General features: G+C 38.6%; 1 protein-coding gene across 3 annotated transcripts in view; it reads right to left on the bottom strand.

Annotated features, from left to right (window-relative positions):
• ino80 (INO80 complex ATPase subunit) overlaps nucleotides 1-20,275 on the bottom strand; it is a 62,538-nt gene extending 42,263 nt beyond the window's left edge. For 2 of the 3 annotated variants that reach the window (XM_059356462.1, XM_059356463.1), the window contains exons 1-17: nucleotides 20,187-20,274; nucleotides 17,471-17,536; nucleotides 16,933-17,124; nucleotides 15,695-15,852; nucleotides 15,499-15,566; nucleotides 11,896-12,042; nucleotides 11,196-11,316; nucleotides 9,886-10,091; nucleotides 9,716-9,769; nucleotides 8,869-9,072; nucleotides 8,350-8,554; nucleotides 7,774-7,841; nucleotides 7,465-7,686; nucleotides 5,411-5,491; nucleotides 4,921-5,016; nucleotides 3,329-3,388; nucleotides 2,669-2,811 (exon numbers count right to left, since the gene is read on the bottom strand). In XM_059356462.1, coding sequence (XP_059212445.1) covers nucleotides 2,669-2,811; nucleotides 3,329-3,388; nucleotides 4,921-5,016; nucleotides 5,411-5,491; nucleotides 7,465-7,686; nucleotides 7,774-7,841; nucleotides 8,350-8,554; nucleotides 8,869-9,072; nucleotides 9,716-9,769; nucleotides 9,886-10,091; nucleotides 11,196-11,316; nucleotides 11,896-12,042; nucleotides 15,499-15,566; nucleotides 15,695-15,852; nucleotides 16,933-17,084 — 1,985 coding nt within the window. In that variant the 5' untranslated portion in view covers nucleotides 17,085-17,124; nucleotides 17,471-17,536; nucleotides 20,187-20,274. Of the gene's footprint in view, nucleotides 1-2,668; nucleotides 2,812-3,328; nucleotides 3,389-4,920; nucleotides 5,017-5,410; nucleotides 5,492-7,464; nucleotides 7,687-7,773; nucleotides 7,842-8,349; nucleotides 8,555-8,868; nucleotides 9,073-9,715; nucleotides 9,770-9,885; nucleotides 10,092-11,195; nucleotides 11,317-11,895; nucleotides 12,043-15,498; nucleotides 15,567-15,694; nucleotides 15,853-16,932; nucleotides 17,125-17,470; nucleotides 17,537-20,186 lie in introns of all 3 variants that reach the window. The other variant, XM_059356464.1, reaches the window with a different exon arrangement.
• Between the last annotated feature and the right edge of the window lie 435 nt (nucleotides 20,276-20,710).

The raw sequence follows: 20,710 nt of genomic DNA, 5'->3' as shown, positions 1-20,710 counted from the left end.
AGGGGAAAACAGTGATCACACCAATTCCTCACCCTGGGGAACACCGTTTGTATGCAAATGTTTCTCACTTCAAGAATTAAACTTTTTTAGATCATTTCATGACTACGTTTGTAGATTTTGGCCGGCGTCCAACAGTAGCTGGGAGTGATCCGTACTCATGTAGTAAACAACAGATTTTTCCTTTTCCATTTTTCAGCCTTTTTTGTTGAGTTTCAAAACATTTGAAAAGAACCATAATGCAGCTCTGCATGTTGTAGTTTTTTTTTCTAGAGGGTAAAACTCATTGCGTTGCAGCAGATTGACGTGTGTTAGCTGTAGCCAAACACAGCGTTCGTACACTTTAGCAGTGGTCAAATTCAAGCATTTTTCAAGGACTTTCAAGGTAAATTTTCAAGCTTTTCCAGTATATTACACCTGTTGTAAATTACATGTTTTAGATGAGTACTTACATACTAAAAGGGGGAGATTTCACTGAACCATACCAACAGTGATGGTGTTACACTTTTAGGAGGAACGGTCTTCATTTCAGATAGGCTACTCATTACTTTTTACATTGAACATGTGATTATCTATAGCAGTAGTTCTCAACCTTTTTGAGTCGCGACCCCCAATTTAACATGCATGTTGTCCGCGACCCCCGTTCACTGAAAAGAATCTCACACGCACAGTTCAGATCACCCAAAAAAGAAACAAAATGACCAAAAAAAGGAAACAAAATGACCAAAAAAGACACAAAATGACCAGAAAAGACACAAAATGATCAAAAAAAGAAAAAGAAAAAACAAAAAAAGGAAACAAAATGACCAAAAAAGACACAAATTGACCAGAAAATTATCCAAAAAAGACACAAAATGACCAAAAAAAGACACAGAATTACCCAAATAAGAAAAAAAAAAACCAAAAAAAGGAAACAAAATGACCAAAAAAGACACAAATTGACCAGAAAATTATCCAAAAAAGACACAAAATTACCAAAAAAAGACACAAAATTACCCAAAAAAGAAAAAAAATACCAAAAAAAAGGAAACAAAATGACCAAAAAAGACACAAATTGACCAGAAAATTATCAAAAAAAGACAAAATGACCAAAAAAGACACAAAATGACAAAAAAAAAAAAAAAAATGACCCAAAAAAAGACATTAAGTGACCAAAAAGACTAAAACACATTAACACATGAACACTTTAACACAGTGGAGACAGAGCTGACTTCCAAAATGATTTGGCGACCCCCAGAAATCATCTCGCGACCCCAAGGTTGAGAATAGCTGATCTATAGTCTATAGATGGATACAGTCAGATTGCAAGAGAAATACTGTAAGAATTTCAAGCATTTACAAGCACTTTATCCAAAATCCAAGCACTTTTAAAACCTTGAAAATACAACATTTAAATTCAAGCATTTTCATTCCCATTCTGTAGCACATAAAGGTGCCCTAAAATAAAAATCAAACGGGGAAAAAAAAGGATTTTATTCCTACGGTGATAGCAAAATCATATAAGATGTGGTAGTCTTATTGACGAGGTGCAACATGTTTATTTATTCATGATTCTAATCATCATTTGACCAAGGATGCTGGAAGGTTTAATGCAGTGTGTTGTTATTGCAATTTTCTTGTGATGCATCTCTGCGTGTGTGCTGTTATACAAATTGCCTCTCTAAGGATAATTAAGTTACCTTCACTAACTATTACAAATTGCATATTAAATCTATTTAAAAGCTGAACTTTTGGCTCCCCCTTCTGAGTAATTACACAAACACTGTTGTTGCATGCTTATGCCTGCAGGTGAGCTCGTTGTGTCTCCTTCGCCCCCAGGAGTCCTTTATGAAAAAAAACTTTAATTCTCCCTCTGAACCAAGGTTAAAATAGTTTGGGATTTTTCATTAGTTTTAGTTTTAATTTCGTTGTGGTTTTTAGTTTTCAAATTCAGTTAGTTTTCACAAGTTTTTAGAGTGAGTTTGCTAGTTTTAATTGGTTTTTATTTTTTGGAAAATGCTTAGTTTTAGTTTTAGTTTTTATTAGATTTAGTGTTAGTTTTTTTTGTAATGGGGTATTTGTTGGGTGCGAGATTCAATAAGGTCATAAAAATGTTCCATTATTTCCTTTGTCTGATCCATCTCAGCCCCAATAAGTTTATTAAGTCATAAAAGCAGATAGATGAAATAGGTTTCATATCAACTAAAAAGGTTTACGTATGAAAAAAGTTGACAAAAACGAAAACGAGGGACATTTTCACTATAATTTTAATTAGTTTTAGTTAGTTTTGTAACCACAAAATACAGTTTCAGTTAGTTATCGTTTTTTCAAAAACTCTCGTTTTTATTATTATTTTAGTTAACAAATATGTTTTTTCAATCCTAGTTTTTGTTAATTTTCCGTTAACTAAAATAACCTTGCTCTGAACGTCAAGTTTATTTTCTCTCTTGAGCCTCTAATCTGATTTACTGCTAAATACAGAGATCTGTACCCGGCAGCAATTAATTCCTATGTCTATTGCATCTTATGGGTGGTGTGTTTACCTGATGCGACTAATGGCTGAATCTGGGATGGGAAATAGCAACATTTAATCTATTAAATATTGCGAAACTATAAAAAAAAAGTGTTGCATCAACACACAGGGTCCCTGCAATTTATGACATAATGACCAATGACCATGTTAATGTTTTACCTGGTGCTGCTTTTCAGTGCCTGGGCCTCATCCAGCACCATGTACTGCCACTTGACCCTCTGAAAGTACTTGACGTCCTGCACCACCAGCTGGTAGCTTGTGATCACCACATGGAACGGGGCATTTTGCGTGTAAAGGGTTTTCTATTCAAACAGACGTACATAGGTAGAGACAGGGTTACAGACTAAAAGAAGAGAAAGTGAAAAAGACCAGCAGACAGAATGCTATGTATTGGGTGAGGCAAATGCTCACAACTTTTCCTTTGGAGAGAGTGACATACATACGAAAAGGAAGGCAGGATTTGTTTGAAAAAATATGGGAACCGTTTAAAGTGTTAGTTAACGGTATTGATCTGACAATTGACAATGAAGAAGAATAAGCAGTCAGTTAAGTAAACCTTAAATCAGGATTAATGAGTTCATGTACCTGCAATTGTATAAGGCATTGAATTATGAAATGTTTTGTGGCTGAGAAGTGGATGTTTGTGATGTGTATGTGTATAGTCCATTTGTAATCTTGTTTTGTTTTGTTATGTAAGAAAATGTCAATAAATACATTGTTTAAAAAACGAAAAAAAAAGAAGAGAAAGTGAACAGCATTTGCCTTTCAAAGTATCATATCTTCTTAACTCTATTTTCCTCATTGCCATCAATTTCTTACCTGGCTCCAAAATTTCCGAATCACCTTTCGATCATGAGGATTCCCCCAGTATGGCAACACCTGACGGACAAATCACTGACGTTAAAACATGAATTAATAGTATAATAACTCATCTAACCGATATCCAACCTAAGCTTTTCCTAAGAGCTTACATTCACATGTAGCAGTGTAATGAAAACAGAGCTCGGGATGTTCCCTGGGGAAACATTTGATGCATAGCATCATGTATGAATCACAGCTTCAGTCATTGGGTTGTTGATGTAAAAATGTGATGTGAAAAGATTTACACATCATCGCATCACTCAACGGATGCTGGCATTCCATTGTTTTCAGTCAGTCTTGCTTTGAGTGTTCAGGAAGCTTATCTTCAAATGCTGTAATACGCTCTTTTCACACCTCATTAGCAGAACAGACTGCAATTGATTTATTTTCAAACTAGCAGAGAAAACGGGCAAAGTGTGTATGCAAGTGTGTGTGTGTGTGTGCGTGCACGCACGCATGCAAAGCCGACATAGTGATGTGTTTGATGGATAGTTTTTTAACATTTCAGGATTGGAATGCACGCAGCCTGTCAGAGGCCGGTTAAGACGTGCAAAAAGATTTTACAAGTGCAGTCACTCAACAATCAAAGTATTAAAAGCTTTGGGCTACCAATGTCCTGGTACAATACTGCCCCCTAGTGGATAGTTGTAGACATGCTTTAAGCTTTGAGCTCTTTATCCTCATTAATTCTGAAAGGAGCAACACAGCACCGGGTTCATTAGAGCAGCTGTTCTCAACCTTGGGGCCGGGACCCCAATTGGGGTCGCGATATGATTTCTGGGGGTCGCCAAATCATTTTGGAAGTCAGCTCTGTCTCCACTGTGTTAAAGTGTTCATGTGTTAATGTGTTTTAGTCTTTTTGGTAATTTTGTGTCTTTTTTTGGTAATTTTGTGTCTTTTTTTTTGGTCATTTTGTGTCTTTTTTTGGTCATTTTGTGTCTTTTGTGTCTTTTTTTGATCATTTTGTGGTCAATTTGTGTCTTTTTTGGTAATTTTGTTTCCTTTTTTGGTAATTTTGTGTGACTTTTTTGTCATTTTGTGTCTTTTTGTTTTTTGTGTCTTTTTTTGGTCATTTTGTGTCTTTTTTGGTAATTTTGTGTCTTTTTTTTATCATTTTATGGTCAATTTGTGTCTTTTTTGGTCATTTTGTTTCCTTTTTGGTAATTTTGTGCCTTTTTTGGTCAATTTGTGTCTTTTTTGGTCAATTTGTGTCTTTTTTGGTCAATTTGTGTCTCTTTTTGGTCATTTTGTGTCTTTTTCTGGTAATTTTATGTCTTTTTTGGTCATTTTGTTTCCTTTTCTTGGTCATATTGTTTCTTTTTCGGGTGATCTGAACTGTGCGTGTGAGATTCTGTTCAGTGAGCGGGGGTCACGGACAACATGCATGTTAAATTGGGGGTCGCGACTCAAAAAGGTTGAGAACTACTGCATTAGAGGAGTGAAAACGTCTAAAGTGAACAGTCGAAATGAGGATGCCAAGATTTCCTGTGGACGTGATTTTGCAGATGTTTCCGCTGGCGCTCTCACTCAGCAGCATCGAGGATTCTCACCTTGAATTTGGGCACGAAGCGGGTGAACTCCTGGTGCCAGTTGTTGAGCGTGGATGCGGGAGAGATGATCAGGAATGGACCCCAGATGTTGTCTCTCTGTGCAGGAACAAAAAAAAGAAAATGTCACCATCAGCCGCCACAACAGGTGGTCTTTGTATGTGCCGGCACCCAATAACAGGAAGCCCCGTATGCATCTTCCTGTCAGCGATAGCTCAACACTGAAAAGAACACATTTCCCTTAAAATTCCACTCATTCTCCTTTTGGTGTTTTTTTGTCAAATCAGCTGTTCTAAACAATGAAATAAGTCGTGGGAGTCATTCAGTGAAATGTAGAGGCAGAAACAGGGGACTGCTTTAAAGGATGCAGGTGCACAAAGAAGCTGGATGTCAGGTGTTTTCATAAGTTAATAACAACAAGCGGAGACAATTGAATATTCCACAAAGCTTTCTGGAAAAGTGTGTAATGAATGAAAGCTTTTTGCTCTCTCACCTCTGCTAAGTGTGCCAGCAGAGCGATACTCTGCACTGTCTTCCCCAGTCCCATCTCATCTGCCAGGATTCCATTGATTCCCTGCAGAGAGAGATGAGAACAAAGCAGAACATAAAACAATCAATGTGTATCAAAGAGCCCATAATAATAATATGGTAATCATAAAACTCATTTGACTGCCAAAAAACCTTGCAGTGACTGTAAAAAAAACAGAAATGCTGGACCGAGCATCCACGTAAAACATCTGCTGACCAAAAAGGAACTTGTGTATTCATACCTCTTACCATAAAAAATAGGCAGATATAAATTTAATATTCAAATAAAAATCCAACTGAAAGGACAGAGAAATAGTGTTGCAGAAAATATTGCCATAAATCAAAGGCACAAATATCATCCCTTCAAATCCAGACATGCCTCTTACACTGAAAAACTGCCATATATATTTTTTAATTAAATAGCCAAAACTGAACTACTTATCATTGCCAGAAACTATAAAAACAAATTATCGTTGGACTTTAAAGTTTCTTTAAAATGGTCATGTGTGGCGAATGCTTCCGCCAGGTAAAGTAATCAAATCTAAGCTAAAAATAGTGATATTTTATTATATATATATATATATATATATATTATACTGCAAGTGTGTTGCTGGGGAGGCAGCATCAGACACAGAGATGCAAGGCGGTTGGACAGACTGGTCTAAATAGTCAGGCGGCTTAGCTAAATAAAGGGGACACGCCAGACAAAAGCACCATGCAGATCGGAGATGGCAGCCATATAAAGTCTATGAGAACCAATATATCTTCCAAGCCACTCAGAAGGTCAATCTTGGTGTCAAAATCTACATTTTCTGGGTCAAGGAATCATTTAAAACTATTGAGAATATCACTAGATGATTATTTGATCAAATAGAAATGTTAATTTTCACCCAGACTGTCTTGTAAGTCTTTAAGTGCTGCAGCAGGGAATCCCGAGTTGAAAATATTTGGAATCTATGTTCAAGGGAGAGTGTGGATTAGCTGCCATGTACTCTGCTAAATAAAATCAAGGGAAAGCTTTAACCTCATGTCAGATCTTGTATATACATTTTCCCAACAGAAAATGTAGATTTTGACACCTTCTAAGTGGCTTGGAAGATATATTGTTTCTCATAGACTTTATATGGCTGCCATCTCCGATCCACAATCTTGATGAAGTGGCTCCTACCAAAAATTGAAACCTATGGTGATAGAGAGCATGTGGAAAAAATGTGGTGCTTTTGTCCGACGTGTCCGCTTTATTCTTAAATCTGGTCCCAAGCACCTGACTAAAAAGAGCTGGTTCTGTGGTTGGAGCCAGGTTGGACACACTGGAGGAGGTGGTGGAGAGATGACCTGTCAACATGTTCCAGGCTATCCTGAAATACCCAGATCATCTGCTACACAAAACCTTTATGGAGCAAAAAAACAGCAGTGGACGGCTCCTCTCTCTCTGCTGCAGGACGGAGAGATACTAAAGATCCTTCTCTCCTACAGCCATCAGGCTAGAGATTCTACCAGACTAACTGAATTTACCCTCGGGGATAAATAAAGTAATTTGCATTGATTTTTTTGATTTGATCTTTTCAAAATCACTTTATTCTAAATGTCTTGCTGTAAAAAAAAACCCCCATCAAATTCTGTGCTCCCCTGTACAACTAGGTAAAGAAATTGCTTATTTTTTTTCTCTTTTATGTGATTAAAGCTTTATAACTCTGTTATAGTGTACAAATTAAGTTTTTGAGGTCTCCCTTCTTCTAGTGGGAATCCAAACTAAGAGTTATTGAGGCCAATTCCATAACATGCACTTGTTTCTCATGACATGTTTAAGGTCTGTATGTTATGTAAATATGTAACTGTATTCTGTGTTTGCTGCCTCTTGGCCAGGGCTCCCTTGAAAAAGAGGTTCTTAATCTCAATGGGATATTCCCTGGTTAAATAAAGGTTAAATAAAAAAAAAATTAAAAAAAATAGTGAAGTTTCGGCTGTTTCAATAAAGAAAAACAAGGGCGTGTTAATGTCAGAGACAGACGTGGGTACCTGCTCGTAGAGGTTGGCCAGCCAGTTCATGCCCTTGAGTTGGTAACCCTTGAGTTTGCCGTTGAAGATGGTGGGCTGAGGAATCTCTTCCCCTGCGTGGATGGACGGGTTGGAGAGGCTGTAGCTCTCTCCAAACCCAGAACCGGAGCCTGAGGACGAGCCAACAGCCGCATGTATGGATGCACTGCGGCTGTCCTTCGCCTCCTCATCAAACATTCTCGTCTGCAGGGAGAGAGTAAGAGAACAGCACGGTGAAGACAGGGTCATGTGTGTGTGTGGGATGAGTGCACCTCTAAGAGAGCAACTTACTCTCTCTTGATGGATCTGGTAGGCTTCTTTGGCATTCCTCAAGGCCTGGGACTTGTAGTAATCACTATCTGAAATCGCATACAATCAACTGGTGCATAAAACAAAAGAATCCAATTCAATCCCACATTTCTTTCACATTATCAATTTCACTAAGTTTGAAACAATTCTAAAAAGATAATATCACCATCTAGTTTCTTATTAGGCTGAAAAATAACGTAGACTATCATCATTAGTAAGCAGAAGATGTTAACTGGAAGTGATTAGTGATCTGCTGTTTGACAAATGGTGGCCCCTAAATGACCTGCTTCATATTTTTAGTTGTTCACTGCACAAACATGCCCACAGCACATTAACTACAACTGTGGAGATAAAAACATGAAACGGAAAAGAGGCTAAAGAGTAAAATATGATAATGATAACTGGTCCATTAGGCATCTAATGTGAAACATTTCTGGGTACTCGCTAAACAAAAGTTCCTCAAAGGGGCTTAAGATATACTCACATCAAACTTGAAAAACTGGGCTGCTAACTGGCTGTTCTTCAGTATCAGAGTGGATTAGACTGAGCTGTTCTTACCATAGTCTTCCTGTCCCATGTTGACCATAACGCCTCCTCCTATATCAATCTGTCTGTGTGCTGCAGTGTCTTCCAGCTTCCTCAGAATTTCCTCCTGAGCCGTATCTCCTTCTGGACCCCCCATGCTGGCTTTACCGCCCATGAAATGAGCATACAGCTCCGTCTGGGTGATGAGGAAATTCAGTTTGCGCTGCTGACGCTTGGCCTGCAAGACACAGAGAAACAACGTGCTTTTATAGCACCACTCAAGATTTTAACCCATTGAAGCCTGGAAAGTGGATACGTCGTTTTGTAGTATTTGTATAAGCTCTCAAATACTTTTTGAATTTCATTTCTACCTGCTACAGAGGCTGAAAAATCTATTATTTAGTAGAAGCGTTGACACATCTGTTGAATTTCCAGAAAAACTTCAGGTTTAAGGGGCTTATTTTAAAATCGCCCAGAGGTTTTACAGGCGTTTTAGGCGTCAATGGGTTAAGTGCAATGTATTTGAAATCTATTGATGCAAATTCAACCTACTTCTCTCATCTCTTCGTCCAGTTTTCTCTGCTCCAGCGCCTCCTTCTCTGCCCTCTTCCTGTGCTCCTTCTCCACTTTATCGTATTTCTTCCAGTAAAGCATCATCTCCTTGGTGAGGCGGCGAGCCCGGGGCAACGTCTCCTTACAGTTCTTCTGGGCCTGGATAGCTGCACGCCGGACCTCTCTCATACACTGATGAGCCAACTGGGACAAACAAAACAGACGTTAAATGTTCTACTCAGTGGTGGAAGAAGTATTAGGATCCCTTACTTAAGTAAAAGTACTAATAAAACACTGTGAATTTACTCCACTACAAGTAAAAGTCCTGCATTCAAAACATACTGAAGTAAAAGTACAAAAGTATCAGCACCAAAATGTACTTAAAGTATCAAAAGTAAAAGTACTCGTTATGCAGAGTGGACACACTCAGATTGTTTTATATGTTCTAAATATATTATAAGATTATTTGTATTGATGCATTTATATAAGTAGCATTTTAATGTTGTCCAGATAGGACTAATTTTAACTACTGAACACACTGTTATGTTTTATGAATTTGTAATCATATTAAATCTTTTTTTCATGTTGAATCTGAAAAGTAACTAAAGCTCTCAGCTAAATGTAGTGGAGTAAAAAGTACAATATTTTCCTCTAAATGTAGTGGAGTAGAAGTATAAAGTTACATAAAATGGAAATACTCAAGTAAAGTACAAGTAACTCAAAATTGTACTTAAGTACAGTACTTGAGTAAATGTACTTAGTTACTTCCCACCACTGGTTCTACTTCAACTACAATTCAGCCTTTAAATCTCATGTAACAACACAGTAACGTGGACACTTTGCTTACCTTTTTAGCATTGGTCAGTACTAAGTTCTTAGCGGAGGTCTTCTGCTTGAAAGACTGCAAAATACGTATCACAGGGTCATTAGGGAAGTTGAAATTTTGCAGAACATTTCACCAAAAAACAGTAGACTCGTGCATTAATGTTTAATCTTTTTTTATATATATATACAAACCTTTGGAATCTCCTTTTTAGCGATGGTGAGCCAGACTTTACGTCGCCGTGCATTCAGCTGCTCGATGGTGAGGTGCTTCTTCTTTACGACGGGCAGTGGAGCATCATGGGAAAACTTTGCGAAGATCTTGGTGATGTAAGGACGCCCGTCATCCAGAAACTCTCCCTCTCCCCGTTTTTTCTTTTTCTTCACCTTTTTCAGTTTGGCTAAAAAAAAAAAAAAAAGCATCAGCATGATCAATGTGAAAACTTTTCAACTACTCCAATAATTATTAAACTTATTGTTTCTTGAGGAATTGATGCAATCACAACTAGAGATAGACCGATATATCGGCCAGCCGATATTTGCGTTTTTTACTTGTATCGGCATCGGTCGATACGTGTGTGCGTTCACCGATCAATTAGCTCAGGGGTGTCAAACTCTGGCCCGCGGGCCAAATTTGGACCGCAGTGTAATTTTATTTGGCCCGCGAGCCAATATCAAATTATTATATTATTGTACTATAAAAGCTGACCCGCCGGTATTATACGGCGCATTTACCGCTAATACTAGATTTATTATTGTTATTTTATTTTTAAATGTATTAACCTGTTGAAAAACTTTATTTTGATATTTAAATCAGAAGGATGCAAATAGAAAAGAGGCATGCGATTTTTATTTAATTTTTATTTAATAAATTAATGACACTGATGTGTTTTTTATTTGAAATTTGATTTTGCATGTCTGCACTATTTTGTTATATATTGTATGTTTATAAGCGTTGCTGGTTCCATATTTAATGTTAAAGCAAAACATGTTTGGTATATATTAAAAGGTTTATTTGTTCAATGTTGGCGATTTTATTCAAGTTTTAAATTTTGGCCCATTGTGTATTTGAGTTTGACACCCCTGAATTAGCTCATTTCACTGAGCCAACACCAGGCAACATCTGCCATTCTCTGGTTAGCTGCTGCTGATACCAGAAAAAAGAAAAACATCAAATATGTGGATCATCTGAGGCGCCACCACCTCGAGGCCTAGAACACATACACATTGTTTGCTATCCAACTGTTAATATGTTTGGTGTGTTTTGTTAATAAATGTTTCTTTTTTTTGTTTAAATTGAGACTTGTGTAACATTTGTTATCATTGTGTCATTTTTATCATGTAAATGGAGGGAGAAAAGGCAATATCGGCTTCAAGAATCGGCCCAGAAAAAATCGGCAGCACGTATCGGCGATCGGTTAAGACTGATGTCAAAATAATCAGTATCGGCATTAAAAACCCCTATCGGTCAACCACTAGTCACGACAGATTTTTTTTATCTTTACCCTTGAATTTCTTCTCATCTTTGATTTTCTTCTTCTTCGGGCCCAGCAGGTGGCGCTGTTGCTCATAGAAGGGGTCATGAGACGAGAGAAGCCCAGTGCTGTAGTACTGATATTGGTGAAGCTGCAAGATAAATATACACACATGGAGAAAAAACGTGACGGCATTACAAATTCACATTAGTCTTATTAACCCTCTATGGTGCGACGTTGCCATATGGCAACAAACCCATTTTAAGCCTTCTACATAAAGACAATACATCCCCAGTTATGATGCAATGAATTAAAAGAGAGGTGGGATTCTAATTATACCAATAGCCAACCAATTACTCACGATATGGCACAAAAATTTGAATTAAATTACGAAAAATGTATTTTTAAATAGTTTTTACTTTCAAATGAGATGCATCTCATGCATCCATTCAGGCTACTGGGGATTGTTCATACCATGACATGAGTTTTTAAATAAATGTTAACACAATTTTAAACAAAACTCTCTTGTTTTCATTACTTTCGGCGTTGCCGTATGGCAACAAACCCTAAAAACTACTAAAAAGATAATATTTTTTGAAAATATCTCTTGATTATGTTTACTTGGTCTATTTTAAGACAAAAAACATTTTTTTTACCAACTGGACCATAATGCGTACCATAGAGGGTTAATATTACCTGGCACTGTGGTTGCGTGTGTGTGTGTTCGTACCTCCCGGTCTGAGTGGAACTTGCTCTGGTGCTGCCTGGTGTAGCGGTGAAGCCTCAGCATGTCGTGCAGCTCCTCCCGAGACAAACTGAAGTCAGAGTCGTCTGAGTCCGTGTCCGAGTCTGTGGTGTCGTCACTCAACAGGATGCTCTGCAGGAGACAGAGGAGGAATGGGTTAAAGTAAGCGGAGGCTGTGTAAATATAGATAGATAGTGCACAAAAAAGGTGAGCATAGCAGTGAAAAGTTATTGTTTAAACCTCTGAAGTCCAGCAGATTTTGGTTCAAATTTGTCAACTTCCTATGCATTAATTTCTGTCTCTGTTTATCATCTTTCAGTCTGTCCTTACATCACATGCATGGCTCCTTTTTCTCCACACAAACTTGGCTATCAGTCAGATTTTTCATTTTATTTTAATTAAAGTATAAAGTTGCCAGGAACCCAAAATACAAACAAAAGACACAGGTTTCTATGGAAATGCACCATTTTTTAAAACCATTAACACACACAAAAACAACAGAAACTAGGACTGCGCGCAGTACTGAACGGGCCCTCGCAGTACACGCGTGTCGGGGCATGCTTCCGTCTGGATTTGTACGTTACAGGGACCAGTATATACCACCCCTATGAATTTTATTGCCTTAAGTCTTATGGTCTGGGCACAGTAGCACTCATTAAATTAAACTGCCGCCAGAGCGCCACCTAGGGGCTGATCAATTAAATCTTTAAGGGTTATCTTCAGGAGGGCATTGACAATAAGTATACCAAGTTTGATGTTAATCAAACCAACCGATTTGGAGATATAAAATACTTCAATTTAAAGAGCGCCACCTAGTGGTAATCGTCCAAAATTTTGCAGCAAGCCTCAGGGGCTCATGGGGAAGTAGTAACCTGAGTTTCATGTCATTCAGACACACCAATGAGGAGATATGCAACATTTCATGTTTTGTGTTGAAAATAGCGCCACCTGCAGGAAGTTGTTATTTAATAACTTGAGTATTCTTTGGGTAATCAAAATTATTTTAATAACTTTTTGTCATGAGGGTCCATAGATGCTCTGTGCAAAGTTTGGTGCAAAACGATGAAATTGCCTAGGAGGAGTTCGAAAAAGTAGGTTTGCGACATTTCGCGAATTTGCGAAAAAAAACGGTAGGCGAAAATGGGAGTGGCCTATATCACGAGATTCAGCACGACTCAGTGAACGCGTGGATATAAGTTTTTTGAATGTGTGATAAAGTATGTGGAAGTTATTAGCCTAAACGCACTTTCCTTTATTATAGCGCCACCTAGTGGTGGAAATTCAGGATGACAATAGATTATAAAATTTTTCACCATGTGTGACTTATATTTAAAGTTTCATGAGTTTTGGGGTATGTTCAGGCAGTGAAAAATGCGATCATTTTGGACAAAGAATAAAAATAATAATAACTAGGACTGCGCGCAGTACTGAACGGGCCCTCGCAGTACACGCGCGTCGGGGCATGCTTCCGTCGGGGTTTGTGCGTTACAGGGTCCAGTCTATACCACCCCTATGAATTTCATTGCCTTAAGTGTTATGGTCTGGGCACAGTGGCACTTATTAAAATAAACTGCCGCCAGAGCGCCACCTAGGGGCCGATCAATAAAACCTTCAAGGGTTATCCTCAGGAGGGCATTGACAATAAGTATACCAAGTTTGGTGTTAATCTGACCGACCGATGTAGAGATATGAAATACTTCAATTTAAAGAGCGCCACCTAGTGGTAATCGGCCAAAATTTTGCAGCGAGCCTAAGGGGTTCATGGGGAAGTAGTAACCTGAGTTTCATGTCATTCAGACACACCAATGTGGAGATATGCAACACTTGTGTTGATAATAGCGCCACCTGCAGGAAGTTGTTATTTAATAACTTGAGTATTCTTTGGGTAATCAAAATTCTTTTAATAACTTTTTGTCATGAGGGTCCATAGATGCTGTGTGCAAAGTTTGGTGCAAAACGATGAAATTGCCTAGGAGGAGTTCGAAAAAGTAGGTTTGCGACATTTCGCGAATTTGCGAAAAAAAACGGTAGGCGAAAATGGGCGTGGCCTATATCACTAGATTCAGCGCAACCCAGTGAACGCGTGGATATAAGTTTTTTGAATGTGCGATGAAGTATATGGGAGTTATTAGCCTAAACGCACTTTCCTTTATTATAGCGCCACCTAGTGGTGGAAATTCAGGATGACAATAGATTATAAAATTTTTCACCATGTGTGACTTATATTCAAAGTTTCATGAGTTTTGGGGTATGTTCAGGCAGTGAAAAATGCAATCATTTGGGTACGAGAATAATAATAATAATAACTAGGACTGCGCGCAGTACTGAACGGGCCCTCGCAGTACACGCGTGTCGGGGCATGCTGCCGTCGGGGTTTGTGCGTTACAGGGGCCAGTCTACACCACCCCTATGAATTTCATTGCCTTAAGTCTTATGGTCTGGGCACAGTGGCATTTATTAAATTAAACTGCCGCCAGAGCGCCACCTAGGGGCCGATCAATAAAACCTTCAAGGGTTATCCTCAGGAGGGCATTGACAATAAGTATACCAAGTTTGGTGTTAATCCGACCAACCGATTTGGAGATATGAAACACTTCAATTTAAAGAGCGCCACCTAGTGGTCATCGGCCAAAATTTTGCAGCGAGCCTAAGGGGCTCATGGGGAAGTAGTAACCTGAGTGTCATGTCATTCAGACTCACCAATGTGGAGATTTGCAACACTTTGTGTTTTGTGTTGATAATAGCGCCACCTGCAGGAAGTTGTTATTTAATAACTTGAGTATTCTTTGGGTAATCAAAATTCTTTTAATAACTTTTTGTCATGAGGGTCCATAGATGCTGTGTGCAAAGTTTGGTGCAGAACGATGAAATTGCCTAGGAGGAGTTCGAAAAAGTAGGTTTGCGACATTTCGCGAATTTGCGAAAAAAAACGGTAGGCGAAAATGGGAGTGGCCTATATCACGAGATTCAGCACAACTCAGTGAACGAGTGGATATAAGTTTTTTGAATGTGCGACAAAGTATGTGGGAGTTATTAGCCAAAACGCACTTTCCTTTATTGTAGCGCCACCTAGTGGTGAAAATTCAGGATGACAATAGATTATAAAATTTTTCGCCAGGTATGACTTATATTTAAAGTTTCGTGAGTTTTGGGGTATGTTCAGGCATTGAAAAATGCGATCATTTGGGGGGAAGAAAAATAAAAATAAAAAGAATAATCATTAGAAATACAATAGGGACCTCGCAGGTCGTTGCCTGCTCGGGCCCTAATAAAAATAAAAAAAAATAATCATTCGAAATACAATAGGGACCTCGCAGGTCGTTGCCTGCTCGGGCCCTAAAAATAATAAAACTACAAAACAGTCTATTTGCACGTAAATCAAAAATAGTAATAGTTTTCATTGTAGAGAGATAATTCACATTTTAAAAATGATCTAGAAACATAAATGGCATACTGAAATCTCCTATGATTGTCTACATATATATAAATACAGTTATTACTGTAAATAAAACGTGTATTTTCAATAAATAGATGGACTCCAGAGGGTTAATGTCTTTATTATCTGAATGGAGAATGTGTATGAAATACCTTAAGCCATTTCCTGTTCTTCTTCAGCTTGGAGAAATTGTAGAGGCTAGTTTTATCAGCCTTCTGGTCTGTGGAGTTAACAAAGGGACAAAAAACAGCATGATGTAAATGTTCATGAACTCTACAATATCTTCCATTAATGTGTATTTGTAGTAACATGTGAATTACTTAAAATGTAAGACTTTATGTGTCTTACCTTTACCCTGCAGCAGAATTCCATTGAGGGGCTTTCCTTCTGAGAGCCCGTCCCCTTCACAGGGCTCACTCTTCACAGTCAGAGCTGCATGCTGAGTGGAGGGTTCCAGGGAAAGCCCTGAGCCCAGTGCACCATCATCGCTGTCATCACTGTCATCACTAGAACATGAGAAGTATGCAGCTGTAAGCCCACTCTTTGCATTCTATAAATATCACATCTTCTCTTTGTATCTGGTATTATAAATACTGTATCCATGGCAGGGGGACATACTGTGGCAGAACATTAGGTACTAATAACCGGTTGTACTGGATCGTCTCCACAGGGGGTGGCAGATTTCTACAATGCACACCACATTTTGAAATCAATTCAGCTGCCGATGGTTCAGGTTGCAACTCTTTTCCAACAAATTTGCATTTACAGAGCTGCATAGAAGCATGACTGCAGCACCTGTTGAACCTGATCCTTGAATGTTCTCAGGATCAAATTTGAAAGTTAAAAGTTAACCCTCTAAGCCTCAAAACCTGCTGGCGAGATTGAAAAATTAATTAATTTTATTAATTAAAAAAAACACATAACACTTACACAACAGTCCTTGAATTGCCTGTGTGTTTACCGCTTCCCTTAAAAAACGTATTCTCTTTATTTTTGGCATTATAACTGTGTTATACTGCACAAAAGACATTTTTGAGTTCTCCCTCCTTCTAGTCATGACAATGCTGTTTTCATAGAGGTAAAGGACTTGCATATTGCATTCAAAAACAAGGCCACAGTGTGTAAAATGTGACAGGTGTAAAAAATATATATATACAGTACAGGCCAAAAGTTTGGACGCACCTTCTCATTCAATGAGTTTTTCTTTATTTTCATGACTATTTACATTGTAGATTCTCACTGAAGGCATCAAAACTATGAATGAACACATATGGAATTATGTACTTAACAAAAAAAGTGTGAAATAACTGAAAACATGTCTCGTATTTTAGATTCCTCAAAGTAACCACCCTTTGCTTACTAGAATATAAGACATGTTTTCAGTTATTTCACACTTTTTTGTTAAGTACATAATTCCACATGTGTTCATTAATAGTTTTGATGAATTTACAATGTCAATAGTCATGAAAATAAAGAAAAACGCATTGAATGAGAAGGTGTGTCCAAACTCTTGGCCTGTACTGTATTTATAATGCACTGAAGCTGCTTGGGGTTCAGAAGGTTAAATGTCTCCACTTTGCCTGTACCTGGTTATGTCTCCGTTGAAGATGGCAGCAGTCTGGCGCAGGAAACTGTCCAACCTCAGGGATCTTTCCAGGCGCTGCAGGTAGAGAGGTTTGGCCAGGCCAGAGCTCCCTGATGCCCCCGCCTCCAGTCGGCCGCTCTGCCCTGACGCCATGCAGCACAGACACCTCTGCCCAGCAGGGCAGCAACTTTTACTGAAGAGAGGGAAGTAGAGAGGAGAGAAAGAAGGGGAAATGCAGATGGCTCAAGGTCAGAATGAGCAGCACAGGATGCTGTTAACTACTGGGTGAGTAAAGCTCTGCTGAGAGCTTCATTAGCTGAGTTTTGCCTTCATTTTCCCAGCTAGTCTGGGATGTGGGAGACACTTCTTGTAGCCTGGCTCCACACCACTTAATCACAGCCTACATTTCAAACTTTGTCATGGAAACAGCATGGCCATTTATTCCAATTATCAGACCGCTCTCCTCCAATGTCTGGGCATGCAGCGCTGAACCAGCAGATAGTTCATTAAGAAAAATACAGCATAACAAGTAGACCCACCTTCTCAGTAAGGGATGTCATTGTTCTTGATTCCGAGATTAATGATGTGATAATGGTGAAAATCCCCTACAAAAGAAGAAGCGCACAGTCACACACTGATGTCCGCATGACACTAATAAAGTATTTTAATGGGCATCTAATGTTCTTTCACATGTTCATATTCTGCCTAATATGGACAATGTGAGCACTCTTGATTTTCAACTAACTTTTACATAATGAAATATTTGGTTTAGTAATGGATAGTAAATAAAAAATAAAAGAAACAACCCTTGCATGCAAATATTTAATTGAAGAAAATGCACTGGCTGAATCATTTCTACCTTTTCAACTGTCCTCGTTTGTATAAGACACAAGGCCATTAGACTGCAAACTGGCGTTAAATCATTATCAGCCACTTCAGTTTATTGAATCTTCAGACTGGATGAATGTAAATAGTTTAATTTCACCAATCCCACTATAAATATGTTAGCCCAGTATTGCTATATTGTAAATTAGGCTTATATTTCTAAATGTGCAGGTGATTGTTTTGACAGTAACAATGTGTGGTAAATTGCTTGTCGTCTGTAATTACTACTCATTAAATATTCACTTTACTTTCTGAGGCAAGTAAAATAATCGCCTCGGTCATTTTTTGTCAAAATTGGTTGTTTTTTTCCGAAATCATCTCCTCATGATGCCGGCCACCTATGGTAAAATCGCCTCTATTCTCAGTTGATCAGATCATGTGATTTTATAATAACCTATGTCAAGTGTGTGACTTGAGCGGATTTATTATGCCTAAGTCAAAATAAAATGTGACTTAGGCAATTTTTTGAACATGCATTTGTGACTTAAGCAAGATATGGTAACACTTTATTCTGAAGGTGTCTACATAAGAGTGACATGAGCATGTCATAAACATGACATGGGAAGTGTCATGAACATTAATGACACTTTGAAGTAACATTAATGCTCATGATACATGTCATGTCATGTTTCTGACAGGCTTGTGTGACTCTTATGTAGACACCTTCAAAATAAAATGTTACCATATCTTGCTTAAGTCACAAAGGCATGTTCAAAAGTCATTTATTTCTCTTAAGTTACATCATTTACACAGTGTTATTAATATGCCAATAGCCATTCTTTGTTACATCCTTTTTGAGTGAAATCTTCAATAAATGTCATATGTTACACTTTTGGTGAAGTTTTTTGTGTTTCCTGCAAAATGAGTTAGGCGATTATTTTAACAGGGTGGCGACATTCACTTTACTTTCTGAGGCAAGTAAAATAATCGCCTCGGTCATTTTTTGTCAAAATTGGTTGTTTTTTTCCGAAATCATCTCCTCATGATGCCGGCCACCTATGGTAAAATCGCCTCTATTCTCAGTTGATCAGATCATGTGATTTTATAATAACCTATGTCAAGTGTGTGACTTGAGCCGATTTATTATGCCGAAGTCAAAATAAAATGTGACTTAGGCAATTTTTTGAACATGCATTTGTGACTTAAGCAAGATATGGTAACACTTTATTCTGAAGGTGCCTACATAATGCGCGTGTCATAAACATGACATGGGAAGTGTCATGAACATTAATGACACTTTGAAGTAACATTAATGCTCATGATACTTGTCATGTCATGTTTCTGACAGGCTTGTGTGACTCTTATGTAGACACCTTCAAAATAAAATGTTACCATATCTTGCTTAAGTCACAAAGGCATGTTCAAAAGTCATTTATTTCTCTTAAGTTACATCATTTACACAGTGTTATTAATATGCCAATAGCCATTCTTTGTTACATCCCTTTTGAGTGAAATCCTCAATAAATGTCATATGTTACACTTTTGGTGAAGTTTTTTTGTGTTTCCTGCAAAATGAGTAGGGCGATTATTTTAACAGGGTGACGACATTCACTTTACTTTCTGAGGCAAGTTCACTGTCTGGCTTGTGAGAGGATGACAAGAGCTAAAGCAAATCAGGGGTTTCATCCTCTTCTTTAAAATAAAGAAAACTGAGAGCTGTGTTGTTATTAATAACATTTATCTTATTTTGCTGTCGCGTCGTTATATGATAATTAGCTCGCTAGCAGATCCCAGCTAACGTTATTCACTGTTGGCTAGCTAACCTTGGATGCACTGGGCTGTTAGCCTAGCCTGCTAGCTAACGACCGTTAGCCTAGCCTGCTAGCTAACGACCGTTAGCTGCCTCGCTATATAAGCACGAGCAGCGTTGCTTCCGATCAATGATAGTAGGGTCAAGGTGCTTGTATACACACACACACTGACAGCTTACTGGTTTCAATAAGCCAAAGACATCAGTAAGTGTTAGTTTGTTTTCTTAAATAATATTTTAGCGGCTGGCTCCTTGCTACCTCTCGTCTAATGTAACGTTAGCTTTTTATCCTAAACGTTAGCTTATCACACACTAAGCTTTATGACACATACGTCCTCCACAACATTAATATGAAGTATTCAAATCGGCCCTGTCTCTTTAAGGCCACCACCTCGTGCCTAAACTATGTATTAACATCATATTGGTTTAATGGTAGCTCTTAAACAGGCTAGTCGCAACATCAAAGGCCCACCGCTCGCGCCTCTCGTACCGCTGCGGCGGCACGAGCGGGGCCTCGGTTGCCTAGTGAACGAATGATCCCCATGTTTTAATTCTTTCTCCCTCCCGGCCATCTTCCCCCATTGCTCCTTCGCCATAACAACCACCATGGAGTCTCTCACCTCGGCCCCGTGTCCCCCTTTCCGTCTCTCTCTTCGCTGCTGCCGACTCTCGGTTCTCTCACTCCAAAATGGCGGTTTGAGGCGCCGAGCGAGTCTGTGAGCTTTGAGTCGGCAGCAGCAGCAGAGAGGCGGCCACTTTCTGTTACTGAGAGAGCAGAGACACGACGCCATGGCGAGGGTACAGCAAGGAGCAGGCATTTTAATCAATCGCAGAGAGAGGGACGCTCGCACGTCGACTTCTCTAAGTGTTGACTGTGACAAAAAAATCCCAGTAGCAGCCTTTTCTGATTTCTTGAGGTACATGTCCACTATGTATGCCACTTTGAGCCGTATATGCACAACTAATACAAAAGCATCGATTAAATTCCGATGTCGATTAATAGCGTCTGCTCACTGCGAAGATTGCCGAGCTACGTCTGACGTCATCAGACGGGAACTCCGTTTTAGGTATGGTGAGACATTTGGGAGTAAAATGTGACAATTATAAAATTATTATGTGATGTCAAGTGTTGACAGTAAACTCT

The sequence above is a fragment of the Centropristis striata genome, chromosome 18 (genome assembly GCF_030273125.1).
Source record: "Centropristis striata isolate RG_2023a ecotype Rhode Island chromosome 18, C.striata_1.0, whole genome shotgun sequence".
NCBI lineage: Eukaryota > Metazoa > Chordata > Actinopteri > Perciformes > Serranidae > Centropristis > Centropristis striata.
Note: the sequence above shows the minus strand (reverse complement) of the source record. Positions and strands in the feature narration are given on the sequence as shown.